This window comes from Girardinichthys multiradiatus, chromosome 15, assembly GCF_021462225.1.
Source record: "Girardinichthys multiradiatus isolate DD_20200921_A chromosome 15, DD_fGirMul_XY1, whole genome shotgun sequence".
Classification (NCBI taxonomy): domain Eukaryota; kingdom Metazoa; phylum Chordata; class Actinopteri; order Cyprinodontiformes; family Goodeidae; genus Girardinichthys; species Girardinichthys multiradiatus.
The window spans coordinates 25,930,959-25,957,239 of record NC_061808.1 but is presented as its reverse complement, the minus strand read 5'-3'; the positions used below and the strand labels follow the sequence as shown (position 1 = coordinate 25,957,239).

Below are 26,281 nucleotides of genomic sequence, written 5' to 3'. Positions count from 1 at the left end.
ACAGCCCAACAACACTTGCTGTCATTGTAACAGAAACTACGACTCCCAATAAAAAGGAAGCCTTTTTCTGTATTGCCCCGTGTTACGTAAAATGTCACTGCAGTTCCCAATGTAGGGATTTTTTTTTTTTTACGAGTAGCATGAATTGCATTCAGCCGTATAAATTAACGGTCTATTTCTAATTTCTCTACAGATAAATGCAACATTTCTGGATATCTGAATAAAAAAAAAAATCTCACCACTTGCGGTTTTGCATGTTGTTTATTCGCCAGCAGAGGACGCTAAAACATCAGTAGTGACTTTCGGGAAGTGAAGTCAACGTTATTTGTTTAACTCTGCTTTTATTAAACTCAGCAGCAGGAGAACATTCAGCTGTGAGATGACCCGTGATGCGTTTAGCCGATTTTTTATTTTTTGATAGTCACCATATCTGACTGCGTTAAAGCTAATGGCATCAGATTTTCTGAATGATAATAATTTTGATTTGGATTAAAAAGTGCCCTTTTACTTCTCATTAACCTACATCATTACTGTTTTGAGGTTACACGTACACTGCACAAATAGGCCTAGACAGGTCATCATTTGGATATAAATAAAATACGTACATATGGTGGAACCTTGCTTTTCAGTATGAGTCTCTTGGTTGGATTTAATTTATTTTGTGTGTGTGTGAAAATGCATATTTAACCTCTAGTTGGCAACTGACCTAATAAAGGGATCTAAATTGAAGCCCCTTTTGGATGTTTGTTACATTAATGCATAAAAATAAAATATATAGTAAAGCAACACAAAATATTCTGGATAAACCACCCAAACACTTTAAACACTCCACTCTCTTCATAGTTTACTTATAGTTCTGATTAGGGTTGAAGCTTGTTAAAAGCAATAATCTTATCTGTCCATCCACCCATTATCTATACCCGCTTGTCCTTGCACATTTTTGTGTTTCAGCTGTTCTAGGGATATTCACATTACTTATTTAATTAAATTCTGATTTCTATCAAGTTGTAATTCATGAGAAATATTCAAGCAAAAGTATATAATCTGTTTAAATCTGTCCTTAAAGTGGTGCTGATATGTTTACAGCATAGCAAAACTTGATTTTAGTTCTTCACAGTGAAATATAGTGTTGATAAAGAGACTTTGGGAATATGTTAGTAATCTTTACCTTAATCTAAATTGTAAAACCTTATCAAAGGATGAGCACAGCTGAACACAATAAAACTCTGCCAAAGTTCATGGTGATGCCACCCAGACAGTCACCACCTGACATGAACCCTGACCTGAAACCATCAGTGCTCCTAGCTATTATTGACATTTATTTATTATTAACAAATGACTAGACCACACTTATCACAGCTGTGATGCTATTCAATTTTTATGTTGTTAAATAATGAAAGAAATTTTGTTAGTCGTGGTGAATTTCACATCAACTTTGCTGATGACTGTAATCGTGTCTCTTCTAAGCAAAGATAAACTTGATCATAAACCATACGTGCATAGTTTTATTGATTGAAGCAATTCAACTTTTTTTATCATCAGTGTGTCAATGCAAAAGGACGCTAGATTTAGAAGCAAAAAAATCCCCACTCCTATCATTAGTGGACACTATTATCTTTGCACCTTTATTGATGTGACTAACTATATCAAGCTTAGATTGTTGTGTTATTGCATTCTGCACAAATAATTAATGCATGTATTTTCAGCATAAACTAATCAGTTTTCACATTATTGAAAACATTTTAGTCTGGTTTTAATGCATCAGTGCATGCTTTTCTGTTAATTGCTGCTCATTAGTAAGAATATGAAATTGTGCATGTGTGTGCATATACAATAAAACTGCTGGCATTCCTACTCTACAGCATACCAAGATCAACATAATATTTGGTGCACAATTTTTAAATGGCCAGTGTGTGCATGAGTAAATCATTACATCTTTATTGCACTTCAGTGTAACTGGGCATTCACACCAGATGATGTATGGCCTTGATTATTTAAATTGTGATTTCAGGTTAGCAAAGTCTGATGCCAGGTTGGATTTTCCAGTACCTGGCAACCCAAACTTTATTATCAGTGATACTGAGGGTTGATAATCGTTTTTAATGGCTCAAAGACTTCAGGAAATGAAAACAACAAAGCTGTTTAAATGATCTAATGGCACTAGCACTCGCATTTTATTCCACTTTCTCAGAATGCAGGATGTTGTATTTAATTGCAGATGACAGTTTATTGCTCTCTGGAAACTTTAGGGGTGACCAAGTCCTAGTTAAAGTTGCACACAAGGAATCTGCACACAAGTAAAGGAAAGAGCGATTGGACTCCAGTTGAGTGGTTCAATCTAATTATGATCTTTGCTCTAAATGGGAATTTTTAAAAAAAGATATACTGTACGGGTGCAGTGCTGGCACATGCAGCTCATGTATAGAGAAGCTTTGGCCCTTGACTTGGCTGTTCCCTGGATTGAGTCCCAGCTACGGCGACTTGTGCTGCATGTCTTACCCAATATTCACCCCATTTTCTGTCTACTTTAAAAAAAAAAACAACTAAATAATGTCCATCGGCGCTGCAAAACAAATCTTAAAAAAAATATACTGTACATTGGAGGTTATATTTAGGCTTAAGTGGGCAACTTCCAACTGGGAAAAAATGGGTTCTAATGCAGTGCCTGTAAATTCTCTACAGAACCTGCAAATATCAAAAGGGCTTAAAATGGATGGCAGATGTGATTAAAGTTATTTTCTCATTTTTATTGTATTTCTTGGTACAGGAAATGGAGTGTCTGGTATTTGGTTAAATCCATTTATGGTTTTTTGTTTTAAATTGCACAATGAATGACAGTCCAAGTTCTGTTTTAACATGACTGGGAGCTTAGCATTTCTTGAGGTGGTGCTGCAACTGTTAAGAGTGACTGAAAGACTTGCAAGTACACCTCGAGATATATCACTTAACACCACCTTAAAAACTGTACATGGTTCAGAATAAACATGTTGGTTCAAGCTTTGCATTTGTAATTCACAGGTTCAGTGGTTTCATGTTACAAGATGAACATGTTAACTAAAGCAGTATAGAAATGAGCAAATATATGAGTTTATTTACATTCCACATATTATACATACGGTTCAGTTATTCATCCATCCATATGCATCTACGTATACATTAAAGGCAAGCATGCATTAATCACATTGTTGATCAGACTGTACATTTTACAAATGAAGATGTGTAATCTGGACCAGACATTGTTGGTTCTGAAGTGAAATGGATTCACCAGGAGGTGGGAATTCTACATAAGTCCATTTCTGCTGAGAGTGACAGATGGCTCATATTGAAACTAAAAACCAGAAACAAATAAAAATATGAAAAATAAATCCCCTAACGCTGTGGTTTACATGTGCACTATGGCAAAAACAACATTCTTCTGCTTTTCCTCAAATCAAGTATATGTGAAGTTCAATTATGCAGTACATACAATATGCAATGTAGAATAATAGCCAACTATAACTAAAGTCACTAAAAAGTCTGAAGGCATTAAAATATGGAAAAAGTACTTTCAATTACACTTAATGAAGAGGAAGTTAATCATTCCCACCATGGTTTTAAAAGTGCATCAAGTTGCTCCACTAGAAAAAAAAAAGCATAATAATTAATGGCAAAGAGCAGCGGCAGCTAATTGCACATTGTGCAGCTTGCAGAACGCAAATTTGACCCAATAATCCACTGATTTAAAACCCGTGTCATGTTGTCTCAGATAACATTAAGCAACGTAGTGGTGATGATTGTATGCATGTAGATATAAGCAAAACATCTTTCAACATGAAACAATGATATTTTTCCTAGTTGTTGCACGGTCACATCTAGTTAAAATTTTACTTGGATCCATCATATTGGCTTTAAAAATAAGCACAGCTATATGTGACTTCACATTTGAACAGTTTCTGTTCAGATGTATGACCTAGCCTGTGTGAGACAAATGCGTACACCTGCATGGTCTGTTGAGGTTTTTTGGCTACATTTCTAACTTTTTAAGTGGCAACAGAATATCTGAGGACAGAAGAAAGCAGACTAAAGGTCAATTATTAACCAATCCTATTTTGGTCAGTTTCAGTTTACATGTGCAAAACAATGTAATGAAATATCAATGTAGTTGGGTTTCTATGAAGAGCTGAGCCCGGAATCAGACTCTGCACTTCCACGGTGGATCTTGGGGGCGACACATGTTACTGGGGAGCAGGGAATGGAGTAGCAGGAGCAGGTAGAGCTCTTTAGGGTTTCCTCTGTAATGACCTCTTGCAGGGAATGTTGCTCTTCTACCTGGAAGATGTTTGACTGCTCTCCTTGAGCGTCACAGATACTAAAGGGGAAAAGGAGGAAACAATTATGGAGTTAGGATCGATTCCCAATGATGCCTGATGCTTTCACATCCAAAACTTAAGAATGTTTTGAGAAACTCGGTCACATGAAATAAATGAGCTTAAAATTATTTGGGTAACATAACTTTGTTGAATCGCATCTTTGTCTATATTATAAAATCTAATGAAATTTGCAAAGCATACAAATATCCACCGTTGCTAGGCAGATTTATACATTTTATATCTTTTAAACATTATCAAAGTTCGAGGGGGAAAAATGCAAGATGGCAAGTTTGGGTTTTAACTTTCTTTAAAAGTTGATAATAAACCACACATTTCTCATGCACGTCATAGTAAAACAGAAGAATGATTGCACTGGTTGCTGTTCTGCTTGCAGGAATGAGGTTTAAATGATCATTTTTAATGAAATTCCTAGATAAACACCCAAAGGTTTGCCAAACCAATACACCCATTCCTGGATTACAGTTTACTATGGGTTAAGTGCCACCTTATCCTTGTTTTTGTTGATTTGCTTTTTCAACCTGCACAGGAGCAGATAAGGTCCTGCAGATAAAACTACCATCTGCAACTGGCATCTACAATCTGTCTGCTAAAGGAAAAAAAAAAAAAAAAAAAAAAAAAAGGCTCTTTAGCACACCCCTTTCAATTACTGTGATAAAGTGGCAGAACAAAACAAAAAATAGCCATATTTAAAACCCTAAAGTAAGGGTTCAACAAACGAGGGCCGATAGTATAGAGAGGCCAGTGAAATCACCCCTTAGTTCAAAGTAGGCACGGGCCGGTATTCGATTGTCATGGTATAATAACCTTGCATAAAAATACAATTTCAATGGATTGTATTTGAAAAGAAAAACAAACAGAGCTTAAAATGATCCAACTGCTTTCATTTAAAACAGAATAGGATCCTTACAGCTCTTAATATAACTTATTACAATTCTTTGCTGCTTTGATTGTTGTAGATTTATGCCGAGTTCAAGAATAAATAGCTGAATTTAGTAGTTTAAAGTATAATTTTCCCCTCCTTGAACAACCACCTTAATGTGGTGGAGGGGTTTGAGTGCTAAAATGATCCTAGAGGCTATGTTGTCTGGGGCTTAAATTCCCCTGGTAGGGTCTCCCATGGCAAACAGGCTCTGGGTGATGGGTCAGACAAAGAGCGGTTCAAGACACCTTCATGAGGACCACACAATCAAGGCACGTGACATCGCCTGGTACGGTGGAGCCGGGGTCACATCCTGGAGCCAGGCCTGGAGTCGGGACTTGTCGGAGAGCGCCTGGTGGCTCCTCGCAGGACCCGGCCAGGCCAAGCCTGAACGTGAGACGAGAAGCCATCAGCCAGGGGGGCCACAATCTGCAGGGGGAACCATGAAGCAGCGGATGAAGGTGGAGACCTTGGCGGCCCGATCTCCAGATGCTAGGCTGGCTCTACGGACGTGGAATGTCACCTCGCTGGCGGGGAAGGAGCTGAGGTCGAGAGATATTGACTAGAAATAGTCAGGCTCATCTCCACGGACACCGTGGACTCTGGAACCCATCTCCTCGAGAGGGGCTGGACTCTCTTCTACTCTGGAGTGGCTTGCGTTGAGCTGGGACAGGTTGGCTTGTTGCCCCCCTGCTAAGCCATTTCATGTCGGGGTTTACCCCAGTGAATGAGATGATTGCATCCCTGCGCCTTCGGGTTAGGGACAGGTCTCTGACTGTCGTTTCGCCCTATGGGCCGAGCTGTAGTGCGGAGTACTCTGCCTTCTTGGCGTCCCTGTTGGGGGTGCTGCGTAGTGCCCCTCCCAGGGACTCCATTATTCTGCTGGGGAACTTCATGCCCACGTGGGAAATGACAGTGACACCTGGAGAGGCATGATCGGGAGGAATGGCCTCCCCGATCTGAATCTGAGTGGTGTTTCGTTATTGGACTTCTGTGCTAGTCAAGGATTGTGCATTATGAACACCATGTTCAAGCATATGGGTGTTTATCAGTGCACTTGGCACCAGGACACCCTAGGCAGGAGGTCGATGATCGACTTTGTTGTCTTCAGACCTTTGGTCGCATGTTTTGGACACTCGGCTGAAGAGAGGGGCTGAGCTGTCCACTGATCACCACCTGGTGGCGAGTTGGATCCGCTGGAAGAGGAGAAAGCTGGTAGTGTAAGGCCAAGTGTGCCACGGCCAGGGCCGTGGCAGAAGCCAAAAACTCGGGCCTGGGAGGAGTTCGGTGAGGTCATGGAGAAGAACTACAGGTTGGCCTCGAAGCGATTCTGGCAAACCATCTGGGTTAGGGTATTGGCAAAGCTAAACCACCTGGGGTGGGGAGCTGCTGACTTCGACTGGGGACATCATCAGGCGGTGGAAGGAGTATTTTGAGGATCTCCTCAATCCTGCCATCATGCATTCCCTGGTGGAAGCAGGGTCTAGGGACTTGGGGCTGGACTCTTTCATCACCTGGGTTGAAGTCACTGGGGTGGTTAAAAAGCTCGAGGGTTCATGGGAGTTTGCCGGTCCACATGTGTTTTGCGGACCTGGAGAAGGCATTTGACTGTCTCCCTCATGGGGCAGGACACACTGGAGGGACTATGTCTCTCGGCTGGCCTGAGAACGCCTTGGGTCCCCCGCAGGAGCTGGAGGAGGTGTCTGGGGAGAGGGACATCTGGGTGTCTCTACTGAGTCTGCTGCCCCCGCGACCTGGTCCTGGATGAAGCGGAAGACGAGTACGAGAAGTCTAATTTTGTATTTTAAGTGCACATGATCCTATCCCTTCTGCCATTTTAGAAAGTAACAAGTATAACAAGCTTCAAAAAGCAAGGGAAAAATTAAGTAGTCTTCTTTCAGCCATCTGACAGGCAGTGTGCAGCAACAGGTGGGAGAGGGGAAGAACTATATTACTCTATGCCAGGGGCAGCCAGCTCCACTCAAGTTTCATGTTTTAGACGTATCCCTTCTCCAACACAGCCGAATAAATGACTAAATGACCTTCCCAGTATGTGATCAAGTTCTGTAGACCTGCTAATGAACTACTCATTTAATTCAGGTTAGGCCAGGGTAACATCTAAAACAGGACACCGCATCTTGAGGACTGGAGTTTGCTTCCTGTGCTCTGTGCTCCTAACAGTCTGAGAAAGTGTTGGTCATTGCGGTACTTTCTTTGACAAGCGTAACTTTTTATAACCTTTGGTTTATCTTCAAGCTGTTAACCGGCTGATGCCTAATTTCAAGAACTCAAACTGTTTATGCAACAAGTACAGGCAGATCATCCAAGTGCATTTTGTTAACATTAAACATATGCTGAGAGATCAAATCAAATTTCCAGAGATGTCGAAGCACATTTTATAATGAATAAATGATTTTATATCAAGCTAGTTTGGACATTTGCATATTGGCATGCATCGTTTGTTGCAACAACACCCCATAAAGCAGGGTTAAACCTGCTTTATGCAAATCTGATTAAAAAAAATAACAGCCCATCATTCAGGAGCCAACAGATCATGCTCCAGTCTCATGCAAATAAAAATCATTTCACTCTTGGTGCCACTTTTAGTAAAAAAGTCTAACTGAAAAACAGCAGCAAACATCAATAAGGAGGAATTTAAAGCATTCTCAAACTAGTGCCCAGATGTGATGCGGCTTCAAAAATGATAACCATGGCAGCTGACCTATCAAAGCCAAAAAAAGTGCGTTTGGTACAATCATAGTTTTAAAGATCCCCTCAAAACTATAATTTCATCTTCAAAAGCCACAGGAAATATGATAAGTCAACCGCCTCATGTATCATTGTCAAGAAACACTGCTGTGCTCCAGCAGTATTTGATGACTAGGATTCATTCAGGTAGCATTTAGGAAGAGGGACCAAAAAGAAATTAAGTGGGGTAAAGTAAGTAACACACAGGAACCAGAGGGACGTTACAGGAGTCTGGAGAACTTGAGTCAAAATATGGCAGCAAGCTTTCACAAATTCTGTAAGAAAGAGGCACAGTTATAACAGTAACGTAAACACATCCTCTGTAGTAACACATAAAAGGGGGCTGGTTCCTACGCTTCCATCTGCTTTCTGCAGAGGTCTGCAAAAGTCTGGACCAAATTGCAGACATGAATATCGAGCAAATGTCACTGCATGGAGACACAGAAGAGAAATGGCCTAACAACTGCTGATGACACAGTTTTCCAAGGACCACGGGAATCTGTTTAACTCCCAAACTTTACATAGCAGTCCTGGCACACCATGTTCGTTAATTTCACACTCAGACTAGTCAATAAACAAAGAGGTATTTTAGTCTAGAAGAAAAAACAGGTGCCAAATGATACAAAACACTGCCAGTGGATTACATAAGTATGTAATCCCTGAAACAATAATGTCAATAAACAGCCTTGTTTATGCAAACCAGAAAGGAAGCAGCCACTTGGATGTTGGCTGCTTAGCAACAGGTTTCACTCACCTACATTAAAAACAAAACCGTGGCACAGAACAGGGTTATTTAAAAAGTTGAGGCTGGATAAAATTTTACTTTATAAATTTGACCCAATAGTAGCAACCCGTAGCATATAATGCAGCTTTTTGAAAATAAGAACCACAGTTTATTAGTTTAACTTCAGTAAAATCAAGTAATGTAAAAACAATGATTACCATTTAAATAGTTTATCGTTTCACAGCTTACATTACATTTAGATTTTTCAACGTTTCAACTAAATGATATAAGGTTCAATAATTTAATCTAAATTAAAAATCTCAAGCATGACCATGATCCAACCCGGGGTCAAATGTGTAGGGTGTGTGCTATTGGAAATAGACAAAGCATGATGTACCATGACAGCTGACATTAAAGAATACCTACAGAAAAAAATCTGCATGTTGGGCTTGAGAAGCTACACATATGACTTTTCTAGTGCATCTCATGTTACATTATAATTTTTATTTAATCAGGCAGAGTTAGAGCCCTGTGTGTGATTATTTTTTGGACTCTTGGCTCCTGGGTGGAGACAGTAAGTCCAAAGAACGCGTTGCAAAACAACAGTGATTCACTAACTCTGTGATCTCTGCTAAGCAGAAGCATGTAGCGAAGGAATTGTTTTATGGTTAAGCAACTACTAAACAAACCTTCTGACCAAAGCCCGCAGTAAAAATGCAAAAGGCAGTTCACTGCAGAACCAGAGCCAGACTATTTGAATGATGTGTTTCACCATCACAATAGGCAGACTGCAGTGGACATTCAGAGAATTTAATTTGAAATATATGCGATATTCCCCTCCTTGAACCACCACCTTAACATGGTGGAGGGGTTTGAGTGCTCAAATGATCCTAGAGGCTATGTTGTCTGGGGCCTAAATGCCCCTGGTAGGGTCTCCCATAGCAAACAGGCTCTAGGTGATGGGTCAGACAAAGAGTGGTTCAAGAATCCCTCATGAAGAAAAAAATATCGAGGCACGTGACGTCGCCCGGTACGGCGGAGCCGGGGTCCCACCCTGGAGCCAGGCCTGGGGTCGGGACTCGTCGGAGAGCGCCTGGTGGCCGGGTTGCTCGTCGCGGGACCCGGCCGGGCCAAGCCCGAACGAGAGACGCGAGGCCATCCCCCAGTGGGCCCACCACCTGCAGGGGGAACCGTGAGGGACCGGTGCAAAGAGGATTGGGTGGCGGACGAAGGTGGAGACCTCAGCGGCCCGATCCCCGGATGCTTAGGCTGGCTCTAGGGACGTGGAATGTCACCACGCTGGGGGGAAGGAGCCTGAGCTTGTGCAGGAGGTCGAGAGATATCGACTAGAAATAGTCGGGCTTGCCTCCACGCACAGCGTGGGCTCTGGAACCCATCTCCTTGAGAGTGGTTGGACTCTGTTCTACTCTGGAGTGGCCCGCGGGGAGAGGCGGCGGGCTGATGTGGGTCTGCTTGTTGCCCCCCAGCTCAGCCGTCTCGTGTTGGGGTTTACCCCAGTGGATGAGAGGGTCGTATCCCTGCGCCTTCGGGTTGGGGAGAGGTCTCTGACTATCATTTCAGCATACGGGCCGAGTGGCAGTGCAGAGTACCCGGCCTTCTTGGCGTCCCTGTCGGGGGTGCTGGATAGTGTTCCTCCCGGGGACTCCATTATTCTGCTGGGGGACTTCAATGCCCACGTGGGGAACGACAGTGACACCTGGAGAGGCGTGATCGGGAGGAATGGCCTCCCCGATCTGAATCCGAGTGGTGTTTTGTTATTGGCCTTCTGTGCTAGTCACGGATTGTCCATAACGAACACCATGTTCAAACATAAGGGTGTCCATCAGTGGACTTGGCACCAGGACACCCTAGGCAGGAGGTCGATGATCGACTTTGTTGTCGTATCATCAGATCTTTGGCCGCATGTTTTGGACACTCGGGTGAAGAGAAGGGCTGAGCTGTCCACTGATCATCACCTGGTGGTGAGTTGGATCCGCTGGAGGAGGAGAAAGCCAGTCAGACTTGGAAGGCCCAAGTGCATAGTGAGGGTCTGCTGGGAACGTCTGGCGGAGCCCTCGGCCAGGGATGTGTTCAACTCCTACCTCCGGGAGAGCTTCGACCAGATCCCGGGGGATGTTGGAGACATAGAGTCCGAGTGGACCATGTTCTCCGCATCTATTGTCGATGCTGCTGCCCGTAGCTGTGGCCGTAAGGTCTGCGGTGCCTGTCGCGGCGGCAATCCCAGAACCCGGTGGTGGACACCGGCAGTAAGGGATGCTGTTAAGCTGAAGAAGGAGTCCTATCGGCTGTGGTTGGCTTGTGGGACTCCTGAGGCATCTGACGGGTACCGTGAGGCCAAGCGTGCTGCGGCCCGGGCTGTGGCAGAGGCAAAAACACGGGCCTGGGAGGAGTTCGGTGAGGCCATGGAGAAGGACTACCGGTTGGCCTCGAAGCGATTCTGGCAAACCGTCCGTCGCCTCAGGAGGGGGAAGCAGTGCTTCGCCAACACTGTTTATAGTGGGGGCGGGAGACTGCTGACCTCGACTGAGGACATTATCGGGCGGTGGAAGGAGTACTTCGAGGATCTTCTCAATCCTGCCATCACGCATTCCGTGGTGGAAACAGAGGCTGGGGACTCGGGGTCGGACTCTTTCATCACCCAGGCTAAAGTCACCGAGGTGGTTAAAAAGCTCCGCGGTGGCAAGGCTTCGGGGGTGGATGAGATCCGCCCTGAGTACCTCAAGTCTCTGGATGTTGTAGGGCTGTCATGGTTGACACGTCTCTTCGACATTGCGTGGCGGTCGGGGACAGTGCCTCTGGACTGGCAGACTGGGGTGGTGATCCCCCTTCATAAGAAGGGGAACCGGAGGGTGTGTTCCAACTACAGGGGGATCACACTCCTCAGCCTCCCTGGTAAGGCCTACGCCAGGGTATTGGAGAGGAGAGTCCGACCGATAGTCGAACCTCGGCTTCAGGAGGAGCAGTGTGGTTTTCGTCCCGGCCGTGGAACACTGGACCAGCTCTATACACTCTACAGGGTGCTCGAGGGTTCATGGGAGTTTGCCCAACCGGTTCACATGTGTTTTGTGGACCTGGAGAAGGCATTCGACTGTGTCCCTCGTGATGCCCTGTGGGGGGGGCTCCAGGAGTATGGAATCGGGGGCCCTTTACTAGGGGCCTTCCGGTCCCTGTACGAGCGGAGCAGGAGTTTGGTCCGCATTGCCGGCACTAAGTCGGACCTGTTCCCCGTGCATGTTGGACTCCGGCAGGGCTGCCCTTTGTCACCGGTCCTGTTCATAACTTTTATGGACAGGATTTCTAGACGCAGCCAAGGGGGGTCGGGTTTGGGGACCAGTGGATTTCGTCTCTTCTTTTTGCAGATGACGTGGTCCTGCTGGCCCCCTCTAGCCAAGACCTACAGCATGCGCTGTGGCGGTTCGCAGCCGAGTGTGAAGCGGCTGGGATGAGGATCAGCTCCTCCAAAACCGAGGCCATGGTACTCGACCGGAAAAGGGGGGCTTGTCCTCTTCAGGTTGGAGGGAAGTTCCCGCTTCAAGTGGAGGAGTTTAAGTATCTCAGGGTCTTGTTCATGAGTGAGGGAAGAATGGAGCGGGAGATCGACAGACGGATCGTTGCGGCTGCCACAGTAATGTGGGCGCTGTGCCGGTCCGTTGTGGTGAAGAGAGAGCTGAGCCGAAAAGCAAAGCTCTCAATTTACTGGTCGGTCTACGTTCCTACCCTCACTTATGGCCATGAACTTTGGGTCATGACCCAAAAAACGAGATTCCAGATACAAGCGGCTGAAATGAGCTTCCTCCGTAGGGTGGCCGGGCACTCCCTTAGATAGGGTGAGGAGCTCGGCCATCCGGGAGGGGCTCGGAGTAGAGCCGCTGCTTCTCTACATCGAGAGGAGCCAGTTGAGGTGGCTCGGGCATCTATACCGGATGCCTCCTGGACGCCTTCCTCAGGAGGTGTTCCAGGCACGTCCCACCGGGAGGAGGCCCAGGGGACGGCCCAGGACACGCTGGAGGGACTATGTCTCTCGGCTGGCCTGGGAACGCCTTGGGCTCCCCCTGGAGGAACTGGAGGAGGCGTCTGGAGAGAGGGACGTCTGGGCGTCTCTGTTGAGTCTGCTGCCCCCGCGACCCGGTCCCGGATAAAGTGGAAGACGACGAGTACGAGTATATGCAATATTGCTCTTTTTTAAAATAAGAAAATAAATAAGTACATATTTATTGACAAAAAATACATTTTGTTGAGTATATTTATTCAGTTGCAAAAAACCCATGTTAAGTACCTAATATTGTTTTAACAAAATCACTGGTGGCACAAAATATTGGTACCCCTAAAAATCCTATTAATAAATGACACCAGAAGATATTTTTTTATTAGGTTGATCAGAGTTTCTAGGAACTTCTAATAATTTTTTAATAAATGAGATGAACAAAAACTGCTGCAGAGCAGCATCTTCAGGTAACCTGGTCTCCATCACTACCATTAGACACCATTTATGTGCCAAGCAGTTGTTTGAGAACGATGCAAAAAATAAATATATATTTCCTTTCCTACCATCACAAAAGCAACCACGTGGAGTTTGTTAAACTCTGCTGGGACTTTAACTAAAAACATCTGCATTGGTCCGATGTGACCAAGACTGTGGAAAAGCACCCACTATTAAGTACAGCAGAGGATCTGTGACGCTGTGGGGCTGCTCAGGAGTCATTTTTATGTTGATTAGCAGCACTACAGAGACCCAGCAGAGACTGTCCTTCCGGAGGCAAGTCAAGAAGTTCAACCTTCCACAGGAGCTGCTGGTCATCTTCTACACTGCCATCATTCAGTCTGTCCTGTCTTCATCCATCTCAGTGTGGTTTGGCTCATCCACAAAACAGGACAGGTCCAGACTGCAACGAATAATCAGGTCTGCAGAGAGAATAATCAGAGCTGACCTTCCCTTCATCCAGGACTTATACAGGTCTAGCGTCAGGAAAAGAGCTGCTAAAATCTCTGCAGACCCCACACACCCTGCACATAAACTGTTCAGAGCTTTACCTTCAGGCCGCCGCTACAGAGCACTGTTTACTAAAACCAGCCGCCACAGAGACAGTTTCTTCCCACAGGCTGTTTCTCTGATGAACATTTAATAGAGTACAAAACATCATACTGAAAGTCGCAATCCCACCTTGTATATGTGTATATTGTATATATGTATTTAAGGACATAAAGATATATGCAGAATATATCTTAAAACAAAAAACCCTGAGAGCAAAGTGTACCGGAGTCAAATTCCTTGTTTGTTGTATGTACAAACTTGGCAATAAAGCTGATTCTGAACAATGCGAAACAAAATGGCTTAATGCTCCCAAAAACAGTTCACACAATTATTTGGCCAACTGAATGAACATACTCAAAATAAAAGGTTGGGCGTTTCTAATTTTCAATTAATTCTATAAAAGATCAGATACCTCCAAAGTACGGCCCTACAGTTAGTTGTACCTCAGTGTTTTTTGACACACCTAAATGGAAACAGGAACAATAAAAAAAATAATAGCTGGTGTTTTAAATGAGGTCTAATAACTGACTTGGAGTACAAGCACACTAAATAGGGTAAATTATAATATCTGATGCACAGTATTCTGTGTTTAAAGTCAACATGTAGACTTATGCTGCAGCTTAAAATATGGTCAATTTTAAGCTTACCTGTCATAAATGAGCCCATCAATTCCCTGCTCTCTCAGCTTTATTCTGTTTTCATGCTCGTTGTTGTCATCTCCCCAGCTAAACACCACCAGGCCTTTAGACTGAGCCTCCCTGATGTAGTTAAGGTGCTTCAGCAGCTCCTCGGTGTGGGCGCTGATTCCCTGCAAGACCAAAACATCAAGTTCAGCAAATAAGAAGACATCAGATCATTTAAACTTAATCTTATTTCCCATCTTTTAAAATGTCCCAATGTATTACATTTTTAGCTGTGCAACGACCAGAGTATAAATCACTCACCAGAATATTCTCGCTTTGAGCGAAGCTGATGGCGATTTGTGTGGTTTGACAGCGAATGTCCATCAGCTCGGGATATTTTTCTGAAACTCCCTGAGTCAGGAAAAGGATGGGGTACTTGTTCTGCTTCAGTCGCACCCTGTAGACCAAATTATACAGCCATTTTATGAACTGCTGGGAAGACAGTTTAGATCCTTCAGAGGTATCCATTATCCATTTGACAGCAGAAAAAAAAATGTATTTTAATCATCTGCAGAGCAGATGATTTTAAAATAATCTTTTACAGGCTTATCAGAAGGAATATTTCAGCTATAAACAAACTTACATTGTGCAAATATCTGGGTCGAAACATGAGAAGATGATGCGCCTTTTTCCAGCTTTCTGCAGAACGCAGTTAAGAATAATATCCAGGAAGGTATTCATGTCGAAATACGAGGACAAGTTCCCATCCCACGTTCCGTCCTGTGAAAACAAAGCATTAAAGACATCAGCTTATGTTACCAATTATGCTAGTTGTTTGTCTCTGAAAGTCTGGTTTGAAATACTCACTTTCATTTGGCTGATCCATTTCAGTTCGATGTTAAAACCAACATTTTCAGGAACAGCTTGGAATATCTTTGGAGAGTTTGAGATAAAGGTGATTATTTTCTCTCTGACATACAGATGTCAGGGTGATGCAGGTAGCATTTAGGGCAAAACCACCATTACAACATACTTTACCTGCGATAGCGAGGGGAATGGCTGGTGTTCATCGATTTCATCCTCATCATCAAGGAGATCTGCAAACAAACAAACAAACAAACAAACAAAAACAACAGTGGGAATGTTCACACGTCATCCAAATTATCAGCTGATCCGATTACACAATATCTTCTGTTCAACTTTCATGTGATGCAAGGTGAGCAAAGCAAACTTTTACCAGAACTGAATTTCCATCATTACAACAGGAGTCATGAGGTGTGCAAAATGAAACGTTTTCTCCAGAATAACGTTAAGGTTTTATCTATTCAGCCATCCATATAAACTGAAAACAATGATTTTTATGTTCAGCATTAACTTAGATTGGTAGTAAAGGTAACTAAATAAAAGAAGGCCACATCTAGCTCTTGTCTCAAAAACATAAAGAACGAACATTCATAAGCCCGTCCAGAGTAAGATGAAAAAACCCTTCTGACCTCTGAACTACATCATACAGTAGATTGTGTAACAAAGCTAAAATGAAACCAATTCCTGTGACACAGGGCTACCTCCAACTATTATGTAAACAGCATTTTACAGATAAGACAAATCTTTTCTACGAAGTCCTAACAGGAAAGGGGTGAGGGACAGAGGGGAAAACACAGACACACACACACCTTACCTTTGTGATCACTTCCTGTCATTGCACCGACATGAGCCACCTGGGCAAGAAACAGATCACACATTTATTTATGCCACATTTACAGCGGTAGGCAACACATTACTCATTTAATCAATGATACATGAACCCATTCCGGCTGTTGATATTTTCATCAGATCGGTGGGAGGAAGAGTTTAGCTTTGACTAATGTTTCAGGTATTTCGAATGTCACTGCTTCCAATAATCTCAACACGGAACTAGCGGCTCTTATCTGAACAAGCAGATAAACAAAATGCTGCAGTGCACAAAGCAGTACAATACAAGACAAAAATCAGCATTATCTTACAACTGTTGAGTCGATGGTCAGGAATCCTGCTTAATTAACTGAATAAGCGCTAAAATTCCTAATTAAAGAGTATTGTATGATGGCGTCTGGGTGCTATAGATTTTGTGTGAGGCCTAGTCTGGTGACCTTCCAGCAGGCTGAGCAAATATTGTTTAAAAAGCAGGGTGAGTCTGGGTTGACTACCTCAACACCAGGAAGAGATTAGAGTACAATAAAAACCAGGCTAACCACTAACATAACTAGCATGTCTTCAACATAGTTTTATCAAGCAAGATAGCTTTAAAAAAGCAGATGCCTTCTATCGTACGCATAAATATCCTTTCAATACAGTCCTGCTTCTGCTCCTTTTACCTTTTCAGTTTAACAATTTAGCAGCCATCTAACAGAAACATGGTAGCGCATTGTTCTAGTCTTCTCTTGACAACAGGCAATCTCCACAAACATGTTGAGCAAGTGCAGACCTTCAATAACTGCAGCTGATCAAATGTCAGGTCTTTGACTGGGACCTCAATGAGTTCCAGAGTCTGGTCATTTTTCTGCCAAGTTAGAAACAGAATTGTTAGTGCCACACAAGCTACCAGATCTGTGAGCAAAGAGCTTTAACTTGCCTTCTTGGTGGAGATGCAGCATGTCAGATCGTGATATACTATAGGCACATTATCCTTGGAGAGGTGAACATCAAACTCCACAAAAGCTACGCCCTGCGGGCAAACAAGCATGTTGATGTAAGTGTTCTGCAAATGGCTGCATTCATTTAGACATTTATGATCTTGCAAACTTACAAGCTTGGCAGCACTTTTGAAAGAAGCAATTGTATTTTCTCTGACTTTGTGGTGTCTGTAAAAGAAGAACAGGAACAACTGACAAGACACTTCAACCCACAGCTGGTTTCATTTACATTAATGCTTTATTTTGCCAGCTAGAGATTCTGTGAAAAAAAATGGAAAAAGCATTTAAATAAGCATTTAAAATCTGAGGTACTACAATCTATTTTGGGTTTTTATCCATTTTATATTTTTCACACCTAACTTCTGCTGAAGATTCCTAAGAGACTCTACCTAACTTTGTTGCATGCTATTAAATATACAATAAAATGACAATAGACTGAGTGGGTTTGAAATGTTATTTTTACATATAAGCTAATCACTGACACCCAGGTCAGAATTGACTGATCAACTCACTTAGCAGCATGTGTGCTTCCAGCTCCTCTGTGACCCACATCCACAGTACTTCTTTTTCTCCAGTACTTTGTGTACGAGGAGCTCATGTCACACTGCAGCCCCTGGATGGGGCGGATCACCAGGTATTCCACTAAAGACATAAACAAGAGTCAATACAGCTGTACCCGGCAATATGAGGATATGCATAAGGTAAATATTTTAGAACAAGAGACTTCACCTCTGACTTTTCCAATTGTCTGCCTGGAGTTTCGTCCCATTATGGGAAGAGTAGCTACTCCTGTATCTTTGCCGCTCTCCTGAAACGAGGAAGAGAGGAGGCAGGCTGTCCCAACGTGTCCAGGATGGACGTCTCCCTGGACTACATGCTCACTCAGATCCTCCTGTAATCATGATCCGGATCAGGATGCATGTAAAGCACGTTTTGATGTTTCTTCACGGAGCTATCAGGCAGAATTACCTCGAAAAACTCAAAGGTAAGCTCTAGGTTGTCAGGGTCCATTGTGTGGATGCTGTACTCAGTCCACTTGGAGGGCTCCAGGGCGTAGCCACACTCCGGCTGAGAGTGTCGCGACTTGTAGCCATTGACAGTGATCAAACTAATTTCCAGAGTGGTGGTTATCTTGTGCCAGGAGGAAGGGTTGTGTTCCTCTTCCTCCTCCTCTTCAACACCCACTAATGTAAGTTTAATCCTATATACACAAGAGGGGAACAAAGCCCAAATACAGTCACACACTGAATATACCCTTAAAAAAATAAAAACCTGGCGAGCAGTACCTTATATTTATCTACTTTAAATATAACTACATACACAGGCTTACTGTTACCCTTATGTAAGAGGTCAGTAGTATGGAACATCTCATGATGTACTCTCTCTGCAGTTACATTTGAGCTGCATCCTTACCTAAAGCGTGACTTCTTGAATTTCTTCTTGGTGATTGACACCGGAGGCCTCTTGGAATAGTGCAAGCGCAGGCGAATGTCTGCCTGGCATGTCAGCCACCCTGAGTCAACACATTTCACCCCATCTGCAGAGAACAGACAGCATGTGATCAGGGCAGTGCACTGACTCGGTCCATCATGAACGCTGAGCACAGAGTCTGCAGCAGCTACAATAGCAGGGAGGAAGCTACTCTTTGTTTCATACAAAGAATTTCCTGGCAGGCACAAAACAAAACAAGTGCCTGAATGAGCTGCATGCACTGCTTTTGTATCAAAGTGTTTATAACCTTTGAGATTTTTCCCATTTTGTCACGTAACACCCAAAAATTACCCCAAACGTTTTATTTTGGGGGGGGGGGGTTGTTTTAGACCAACACTGAAGTGCATGATCATAAAGTGAAAGCAAGATTACACATAGGTTTGTAGTACAAACCTGAAAAGTGTCTCCTTTATTAGTATTCAGCACCCTTTACTCCAATACCCATAAATAAAATTCTGTCTTTTAGTGTTTAACCCTTTCTCTCTCCTAGACATGGAAGTTGACTGAGCTTTTACTGTAACAAACTCTATGTGCTCTCTTTCAGACTCTAACCTTGAAAACTGGCTCAGAGTTTATCTGTTCTTTCTTTCTAGGTGAAACGACTAAAGGAGCTACATCCATTAACATTTACTTTTCCTTCCCATAGAAAGTACTCCTGGATCAGTGCTTCTGTGTTCTTTTTGTGTCTCTGCTCTGTTCTCTCAAACCCCCAGTCGGTCGTGGCAGATGGCCACTCACACTGAGCCTGGTTCTGCTGGAGGTTTCTTCCTGTTAAAAGGGAGTTTTTCCTCTCCACTGTCGCTACATGCATGCTCAGTATGAGGGATTGCTGCAAAGTCAACGCCAGTGACTGTCCACTGTCTCTACATGCTCATCCAGGAGGAGTGAATGCTGCAAGTCACTGACTGGATGCAATCTGCTGGGTTTCATTAGATAGAAAAACTTTTTACCCAATTTGAATAAAAAGCTAACTCTGACTGGACTGTTCAATTGTAAGGATTAATTGGAATGTATGAACCTGACTGTTGTGAAGTGCCTTGAGACAACATGTGTTGTGAATTGGCGCTATATCAATAAAACTGAATTGAATTGTGTGACCAACTACTTATAAACTTACTGTGAAGTCCAAATTCTCCATCGTCAAGATCCTCTTCTGCTGCTGCAATTGAAAAAAAAAAAAAGTTAGAAGTGTTTGCAACGCACAAGTTCAGGTCAGAGCAATCTCCTAAAATATCGTGCCAAGTTTTATCTGCTCTGAATTCGACTTGCCTCAACCTAAACAAAGTCAAGAACCAATTTATTTCTATGCCAACTACAATTTATAAAGTTGGTTGGACCGAGGTTACATTACCTCAGTGTTGTGACAGAACTAACTTGAGAAATAAATCAAACACAACAAAGAAACCAGGAAAATGTGAGACATCACATTAGATGTAGATGTGGCTGCAGCTACTCTTCCTATCTGGCTCGTGTTAAAAAAGCTTTTTTTGCATAAAACCCAAACAATGGCTTGTTAACTAAATACATCTATAATAACAGGCCATGGATTTTGTTGCACTGCAGCATTTCCTCTGTAGCTGTACAGGTCCTTCTCAAAATATTAGCATATTGTGATAAAGTTCATTATTTTCCATAATGTCATGATGAAAATTTAACATTCATATATTTTAGATTCATTGCACACTAACTGAAATATTTCAGGTCTTTTATTGTCTTAATACGGATGATTTTGGCATACAGCTCATGAAAACCCAAAATTCCTATCTCACAAAATTAGCATATCATTAAAAGGGTCTCTAAACGAGCTATGAACCTAATCATCTGAATCAACGAGTTAACTCTAAACACCTGCAAAAGATTCCTGAGGCCTTTAAAACTCCCAGCCTGGTTCATCACTCAAAACCCCAATCATGGGTAAGACTGCCGACTTGACTGCTGTCCAGAAGGCCACTATTGACACCCTCAAGCAAGAGGGTAAGACACAGAAAGAAATTTCTGAATGAATAGGCTGTTCCCAGAGTGCTGTATCAAGCACCTCAGTGGGAAGTCTGTGGGAAGGAAAAAGTGTGGCAGAAAACGCTGCACAACGAGAAGAGGTGACCGGACCCTGAGGAAGATTGTGGAGAAGGGCCGATTCCAGACCTTGGGGGACCTGAGGAAGCAGTGGACTGAGTCTGGAGTAGAAACATCCAGAGCCACCGTGCACAGGTGTGTGCAGGAAATGGGCTACAGGTGCCGCATTCCCCAGACCTGGGCTACAGAGAAGCAGCACTGGACTGTTGCTCAGTGGTCCAAAGTACTTTTTTCGGATGAAAGCAAATTCTGCATGTCATTCGGAAATCAAGTTGCCAGAGTCTGGAGGAAGACTGGGGAGAAGGAAATGCCAAAATGCCAGAAGTCCAGTGTCAAGTACCCACAGTCAGTGATGGTCTGGGGTGCCGTGTCAGCTGCTGGTGTTGGTCCACTGTGTTTTATCAAGGGCAGGGTCAATGCAGCTAGCTATCAGGAGATTTTGGAGCACTTCATGCTTCCATCTGCTGAAAAGCTTTATGGAGATGAAGATTTCATTTTTCAGCACGACCTGGCACCTGCTCACAGTGCCAAAACCACTGGTAAATGGTTTACTGACCATGGTATCACTGTGCTCAATTGGCCTGCCAACTCTCCTGACCTGAACCCCATAGAGAATCTGTGGGATATTGTGAAGAGAACGTTGAGAGACTCAAGACCCAACACTCTGGATGAGCTAAAGGCCGCTATCGAAGCATCCTGGGCCTCCATAAGACCTCAGCAGTGCCACAGGCTGATTGCCTCCATGCCACGCCGCATTGAAGCAGTCATTTCTGCAAAAGGATTCCCGACCAAGTATTGAGTGCATAACTGTACATGATTATTTGAAGGTTGACTTTTTTTGTATTAAAAACACTTTTCTTTTATTGGTCGGATGAAATATGCTAATTTTGTGAGATAGGAATTTTGGGTTTTCATGAGCTGTATGCCAAAATCATCCGTATTAAGACAATAAAAGACCTGAAATATTTCAGTTAGTGTGCAATGAATCTAAAATATATGAATGTTAAATTTTCATCATGACATTATGGAAAATAATGAACTTTATCACAATATGCTAATATTTTGAGAAGGACCTGTATATTAGCGCAGCAAGAACACTCACCATTCCCTCCCAAAGCATCCACACAGCATCAAAAAAAAAAAAAACTAATTACAGTGAGCTCTTTTTGGAGGAAACACTGCAGTCCTCTGAAATTTTAACAAAACTTTCTTTAGTGACTTAAGCTACAGTAGAGAGGTTGTGAGAGATTTGAGTACAACAAACTGCCAACCCCAAGCAAACAGGTTTGTTTTTTGTTGGTTTATACCTGTGGGGCTCATCGTGCGGGGCTGATGATGGGTCTCCCACAAATTGACTATCACCTGACATGGGCCACCTGCACTCTGCAATTCCAATGTTGGGTACAATGTTAGGGTTTTCATGTCAGATGGACAAAATCTACCGTTCAAGCTGGTCGCAAAGATGTCTTTGGACCAGAGAGCGAGAAAGCGGTTAGAACTCGTATAGTCAACGATTCCCCAGCTGGATCAGGCACCGACCGTGGGTTGAAATCTGAAAAGTGGATTTGTCAGTGAAAGAATGTCAAAAAAAAGAAAGAAACCCTAGCATTGTCTCTTTATTTAGATCATAAAATATATGGAATCCTATGTTTAGCAACAATAGTGCAGGTATATGGAAGACATTTTTAGCCATCAATTTTATAATTACAAAAAGGCTGGGATCTTAAAGAAAATTGCACTACATTAGTTAAATCTGCAACCATAGATGTATAAAAAAAAAATTTTAAAAAAAAATAGATTTCACCCTGCTGTTCTGCTGACAGCACCAAGCCCCCAAGTGCGGCAAAACAAACAACTTCTAAAATCAGAATCTGGTAGAAACTTAATATAAAATCAACTAAGTCCTGCACAAAAGCAAGCTCGGCCCTTGATATAAATAAAAAAAAGAAAGAAAAAAATTAAATCTCCGCAAAGTCACCAAAAACTAGAAGAACCTTCAAATGCCTCCGACTTGTTTACGTCTACTTCTAAAAAGGTAAATAGCATGATATTCACCCAAAGTGATTATCATGCTAAAAGAGCCCTTGGCTGTGGCTCTCAGGTCTCACGTGACAGATTAAGACAAAGCAGCTGGTCAGTTTGAGGCTGGACCTTCCAAATAACTGACCTCAAGCTGTTTCTGTTCACACCAGGCATTACCGGTCATCCTGCATGACTAGATCACAGGGCAGCTTCAAGCATGACACGGCATTACAAACAACCGATCTGTGCATCAGCCTTGTAAGATTGAGACATTTGGCACATGCTACAAATAATAACTGGATATTGACAGAGAGTAAACACAAAGCGGAACAACAGGAAAATGGGCTTGTCTGAGCTTTGAGGATAAGGAGCGTCCAGTATTACACTGGCAGTCAAAAGTTACTTTACAAGCTGTACTGGAGGAGCACGCCTTCTTTATTTCTAAAGGAGCAAAGAAAGGAGTTCATCTAATGTTCTTCACCTTGCTCTGCTGGCCCTGTTCAGTGTTGCTGTAGGACTGAACACAAAGGGAAGATGTGGTTGTTTTGGTTAATTATCCAAAGCAGTGCTTCTCAGCTCCCGTGTAGCTGGTGTAATGCTGTTTAAAGTGTTTTCAGGGCATCAGGTTTGGAATCTGTTGAGCAGGCCGGCTCTCTTGTTGCCAAGAGCTCAGTAATGCCAGGCGTGAACAGAGAGAAGTTAAACAATCCTAGCTCCTAACATTCATCCTTCCATGTCTTCAGGAATCCATTTCAAGTTAGTGGTGACTTTGGACAATTAATCAATGAATAAGACATACAGGTAGTTAAAAATTATTTCTCTCTGTTGATGACCTGCAAAAAAATTAATTATGTCATGAAGCCATAATACACTGAACAGCACTTATAGCTACATACTGTAGTATACATAGAAGTTAAACCTTAATACTTTTAGAAGAAAAAAAAAGATTAATCAACGGCATCACCATTATGACGATTATCAGAAAAAAAACACATGTACTTGGCACAGAATACCAAAGAAAAACAACTCACCTTTGACTCCAGGAAGAAGCCCTTAAAATAGCGATACTTGGAAACAACCCCTCTGGGTACAGAGATCGTTGCTGTCCATTTGTGCCTGTGATCAAATCAAAATACAGCGGATGTTTTAGGCAAAATCAAATACAATGCGCCTACTCTGCATTAACTAAGTTTAAAGTGAATCTAGAATTAAGAGAGAGTATTGATGTATAGATGTTTCACATACCCCTCATCGCCTAGAGGATGTAGAATCACCGCTTTCTGACAGCTCCAGTTTCCCAGAGCCTCACAGCTGCCAACAACAGCGATCACCTCACCTAGGAATGGCCAAAATGACGGCTGACGTTTGATCACATTTTTCTTGTTTTTTTAATAGATGTCACAGGATACTAAAAAGGTCATTATGATTGCCACTTTCTCAGGAAACAAAAAAAAAAAAATCTATTCAGATCAGCTGTTGGGGAGCAGGGTGTGCTCAAAAATGTTAATCTTTCTGTCCTTCTTGCATCTTTCGTTCCCAACTTTCGTTCTTCCATTAGTTTTTTATTCGGTCGTTTATTATTCGTTTCTTCCATCATCACTTTTGTACATCATTTGATCCTTCCTTTATCTCGTCCATCGCTCCTTCCTTCCTTCTTCTATGTCTTCTATCCTCTAGTCTTCCCCTTCCCTCTGTCCTTCCACACTTTGTTTCTTCCTGCATGCCATTATTTCTTCCATCATTCCTTCACATGTTGCTTCTGTTGTTCACTCCATCCTCCCTTTCTTCATTCCTCTGTTCCTTAAGAAAGGATCTTACACTGCTTCCTCCTTTCCTTACTTACAAAATGTGCTCCTTTTTTCCCCACGTCCCATATTCAAAGTGTGACCTCTGGAGAGTTATTTGTCAGAAAATCATTGTGAACTTTTAGATCTACACTAAATTGACTGAAACGACTGAGAGCTCTGGAAATGTAAGTTTAGACGTATATAAAAAATGGAATTATACATTTTTTAGATTAAAATTGTGAAAGGAACCATGGACATTTAAAAGCAGCAAACGACGTCTTTGGGTTTGGGTTGTAGTTATTTGCACCAGAGTAAGTTCAGACATACCTGGAGAGGTTTCTCCCCTGACAGCCAAGGTCACTTGGGCGGTGTCCATCGTTGAAACAGGCGCACACACACACACACACACACACACACACACACACGCTGGCAATGCAAACAGGCTGCAAAACATCAGCAGGGTTTACAGCTCCCAGTAAAACCATTAAACTCAGAGGACAGAGATGTTGCAACACTTTCCATGTGCCTACTGTTGACTGAAAACAACACTTACTCCTAACAGCTTCAGATAAACACCTCGTGGCAAACTATTCAGTTATATCCAGTACCACCCCGGGCAAAAACAGACACTGCTACAAAATACCTGACGAAGTAGAAATAAATACATGTTGAGTACCTTCTTAATTCCTAAAGCTCTGGCCCGGTTCTTGGCACTGATGACGGATTTACAGCACACTCCGGTTCTTCAAGCATCGGTCTGAGAGAACGAAAATTGGGCCATCTGAGTGAACAGCTGACATCATCAGCTTCCGATTTAAGATTGTAAAATGTATTCCGGGAACAGATGTGAGGCCCAGAGATAAATAGGAAGATTTTTTTTTTTTTTTACCCGTAAAGTTTAATCAAAACCTCGCATCACAATAACCGGTATAACCATAAGACAAGGTGTGCTTGTTTCTGTTAAACGCCGTTTCCAATGTTCATCATTGAACCGCATCGAACAAACGCGTTCCGGCGAATAGTTTTCAAATTAAAATCAACTGACATTTTCACTAATGTGTTTCTGCATTATGGAACAAAGGTTATCATAATAGATGAACGAGATGTTGGAAAAGTAATAATGAAAACCCCCATTGAAATTAGATTTACCAAAAGAAAGAAGAAAGGTTCTCACCAATCCCTGACGCTAATAACCTGGTGCCTATATCTAGTGCTCATTAGGGGGAGAGGCGGGGATACACCCCGCACAGTTCATCAGCCTATCACGGGTCAAACAACCATACACCCACACACTCATACGTTCAGACTCCATCAAGACTAAACAAAATGACCTTTATTGTGAAAGCATTCTCTACATTTTTCGAGTTGGTTCCGCTGGGTAATTTACAAACTGGTTCATACCGCCTTGCTCCGGATCTGCGGCGTGTCCCTATGATGCATTCAAGGTCCGTTGGAATAATAGTTACCACAAAAATTAACAAATACAAAAGGGCGTTTAAACAGTTTAGATGTATAACCCAGACGGTATAGTAATAATACATACTGACTTGTTCGAAAACCCGAAAATGTCCCCCATCAAATATATTGTATGTTGCTCTAAAGCCTTCCCTTTCCTCCCTTAATAACGAGTGTGATGCTCTTTAAGTGATGATTTCAGATGCTATACTAAATAAAATTGATTGCTAATGTCAACTTTATTGCTGACCAGCAGCGTCCGGAGATTTTTATCATATGAAAAACACGCAACATAGCATCCGCAATCATGGTTTTAAAACCTACACTTTTCTATCGCGCAAACG

At 42.7% G+C, this 26,281-nt stretch overlaps 1 protein-coding gene across 4 annotated transcripts; it reads right to left on the bottom strand.

Annotated features, from left to right (window-relative positions):
• Window positions 1-3,065: 3,065 nt before the first annotated feature.
• On the bottom strand, window positions 3,066-25,637 carry gpcpd1 (glycerophosphocholine phosphodiesterase 1). Of its 4 annotated transcripts, none has more exons than XM_047387742.1 (20): window positions 25,159-25,628; window positions 24,810-24,925; window positions 23,941-24,031; window positions 23,727-23,811; window positions 21,981-22,056; window positions 19,718-19,759; window positions 18,523-18,646; window positions 18,079-18,310; window positions 17,839-18,001; window positions 17,622-17,751; window positions 17,223-17,277; window positions 17,049-17,141; window positions 16,902-16,976; window positions 16,116-16,155; window positions 15,476-15,534; window positions 15,305-15,370; window positions 15,081-15,217; window positions 14,759-14,894; window positions 14,462-14,622; window positions 3,066-4,348 (listed from the first exon to the last, which is right to left on the bottom strand). In XM_047387742.1, the coding sequence occupies exons 2-20, from the start codon at window positions 24,856-24,858 to the stop codon at window positions 4,150-4,152; spliced, it is 2,013 nt and encodes a 670-aa protein (XP_047243698.1). In that variant the 5' UTR covers window positions 24,859-24,925; window positions 25,159-25,628; the 3' UTR covers window positions 3,066-4,149. The 4 variants fall into 4 exon arrangements, with proteins under 4 accessions (XP_047243698.1, XP_047243699.1, XP_047243697.1 ...); XM_047387743.1 differs by having other exon boundaries at window positions 24,810-24,908; XM_047387744.1 differs by adding an exon at window positions 8,243-8,312 and having other exon boundaries at window positions 4,204-4,348; window positions 24,810-25,637.
• Between the last annotated feature and the right edge of the window lie 644 nt (window positions 25,638-26,281).

Bases quoted from the DNA above. Each gene is read 5' to 3' on its own strand.
- gpcpd1 (XM_047387741.1), bottom strand. From the start codon at position 24,936: ATGTTTTGCAGCCTGTTTGCATTGCCAGCGTGTGTGTGTGTGTGTGTG. The intron at 17,142-17,222 runs GTAAGTTTGCAA...GTTTGCCCGCAG, and splicing joins TCAAAAGTGCTGCCAAGCTT to GGCGTAGCTTTTGTGGAGTT. The intron at 16,156-16,901 runs GTCTGCACTTGC...TTTCTTGCCCAG, and splicing joins ATCAGCTGCAGTTATTGAAG to GTGGCTCATGTCGGTGCAAT.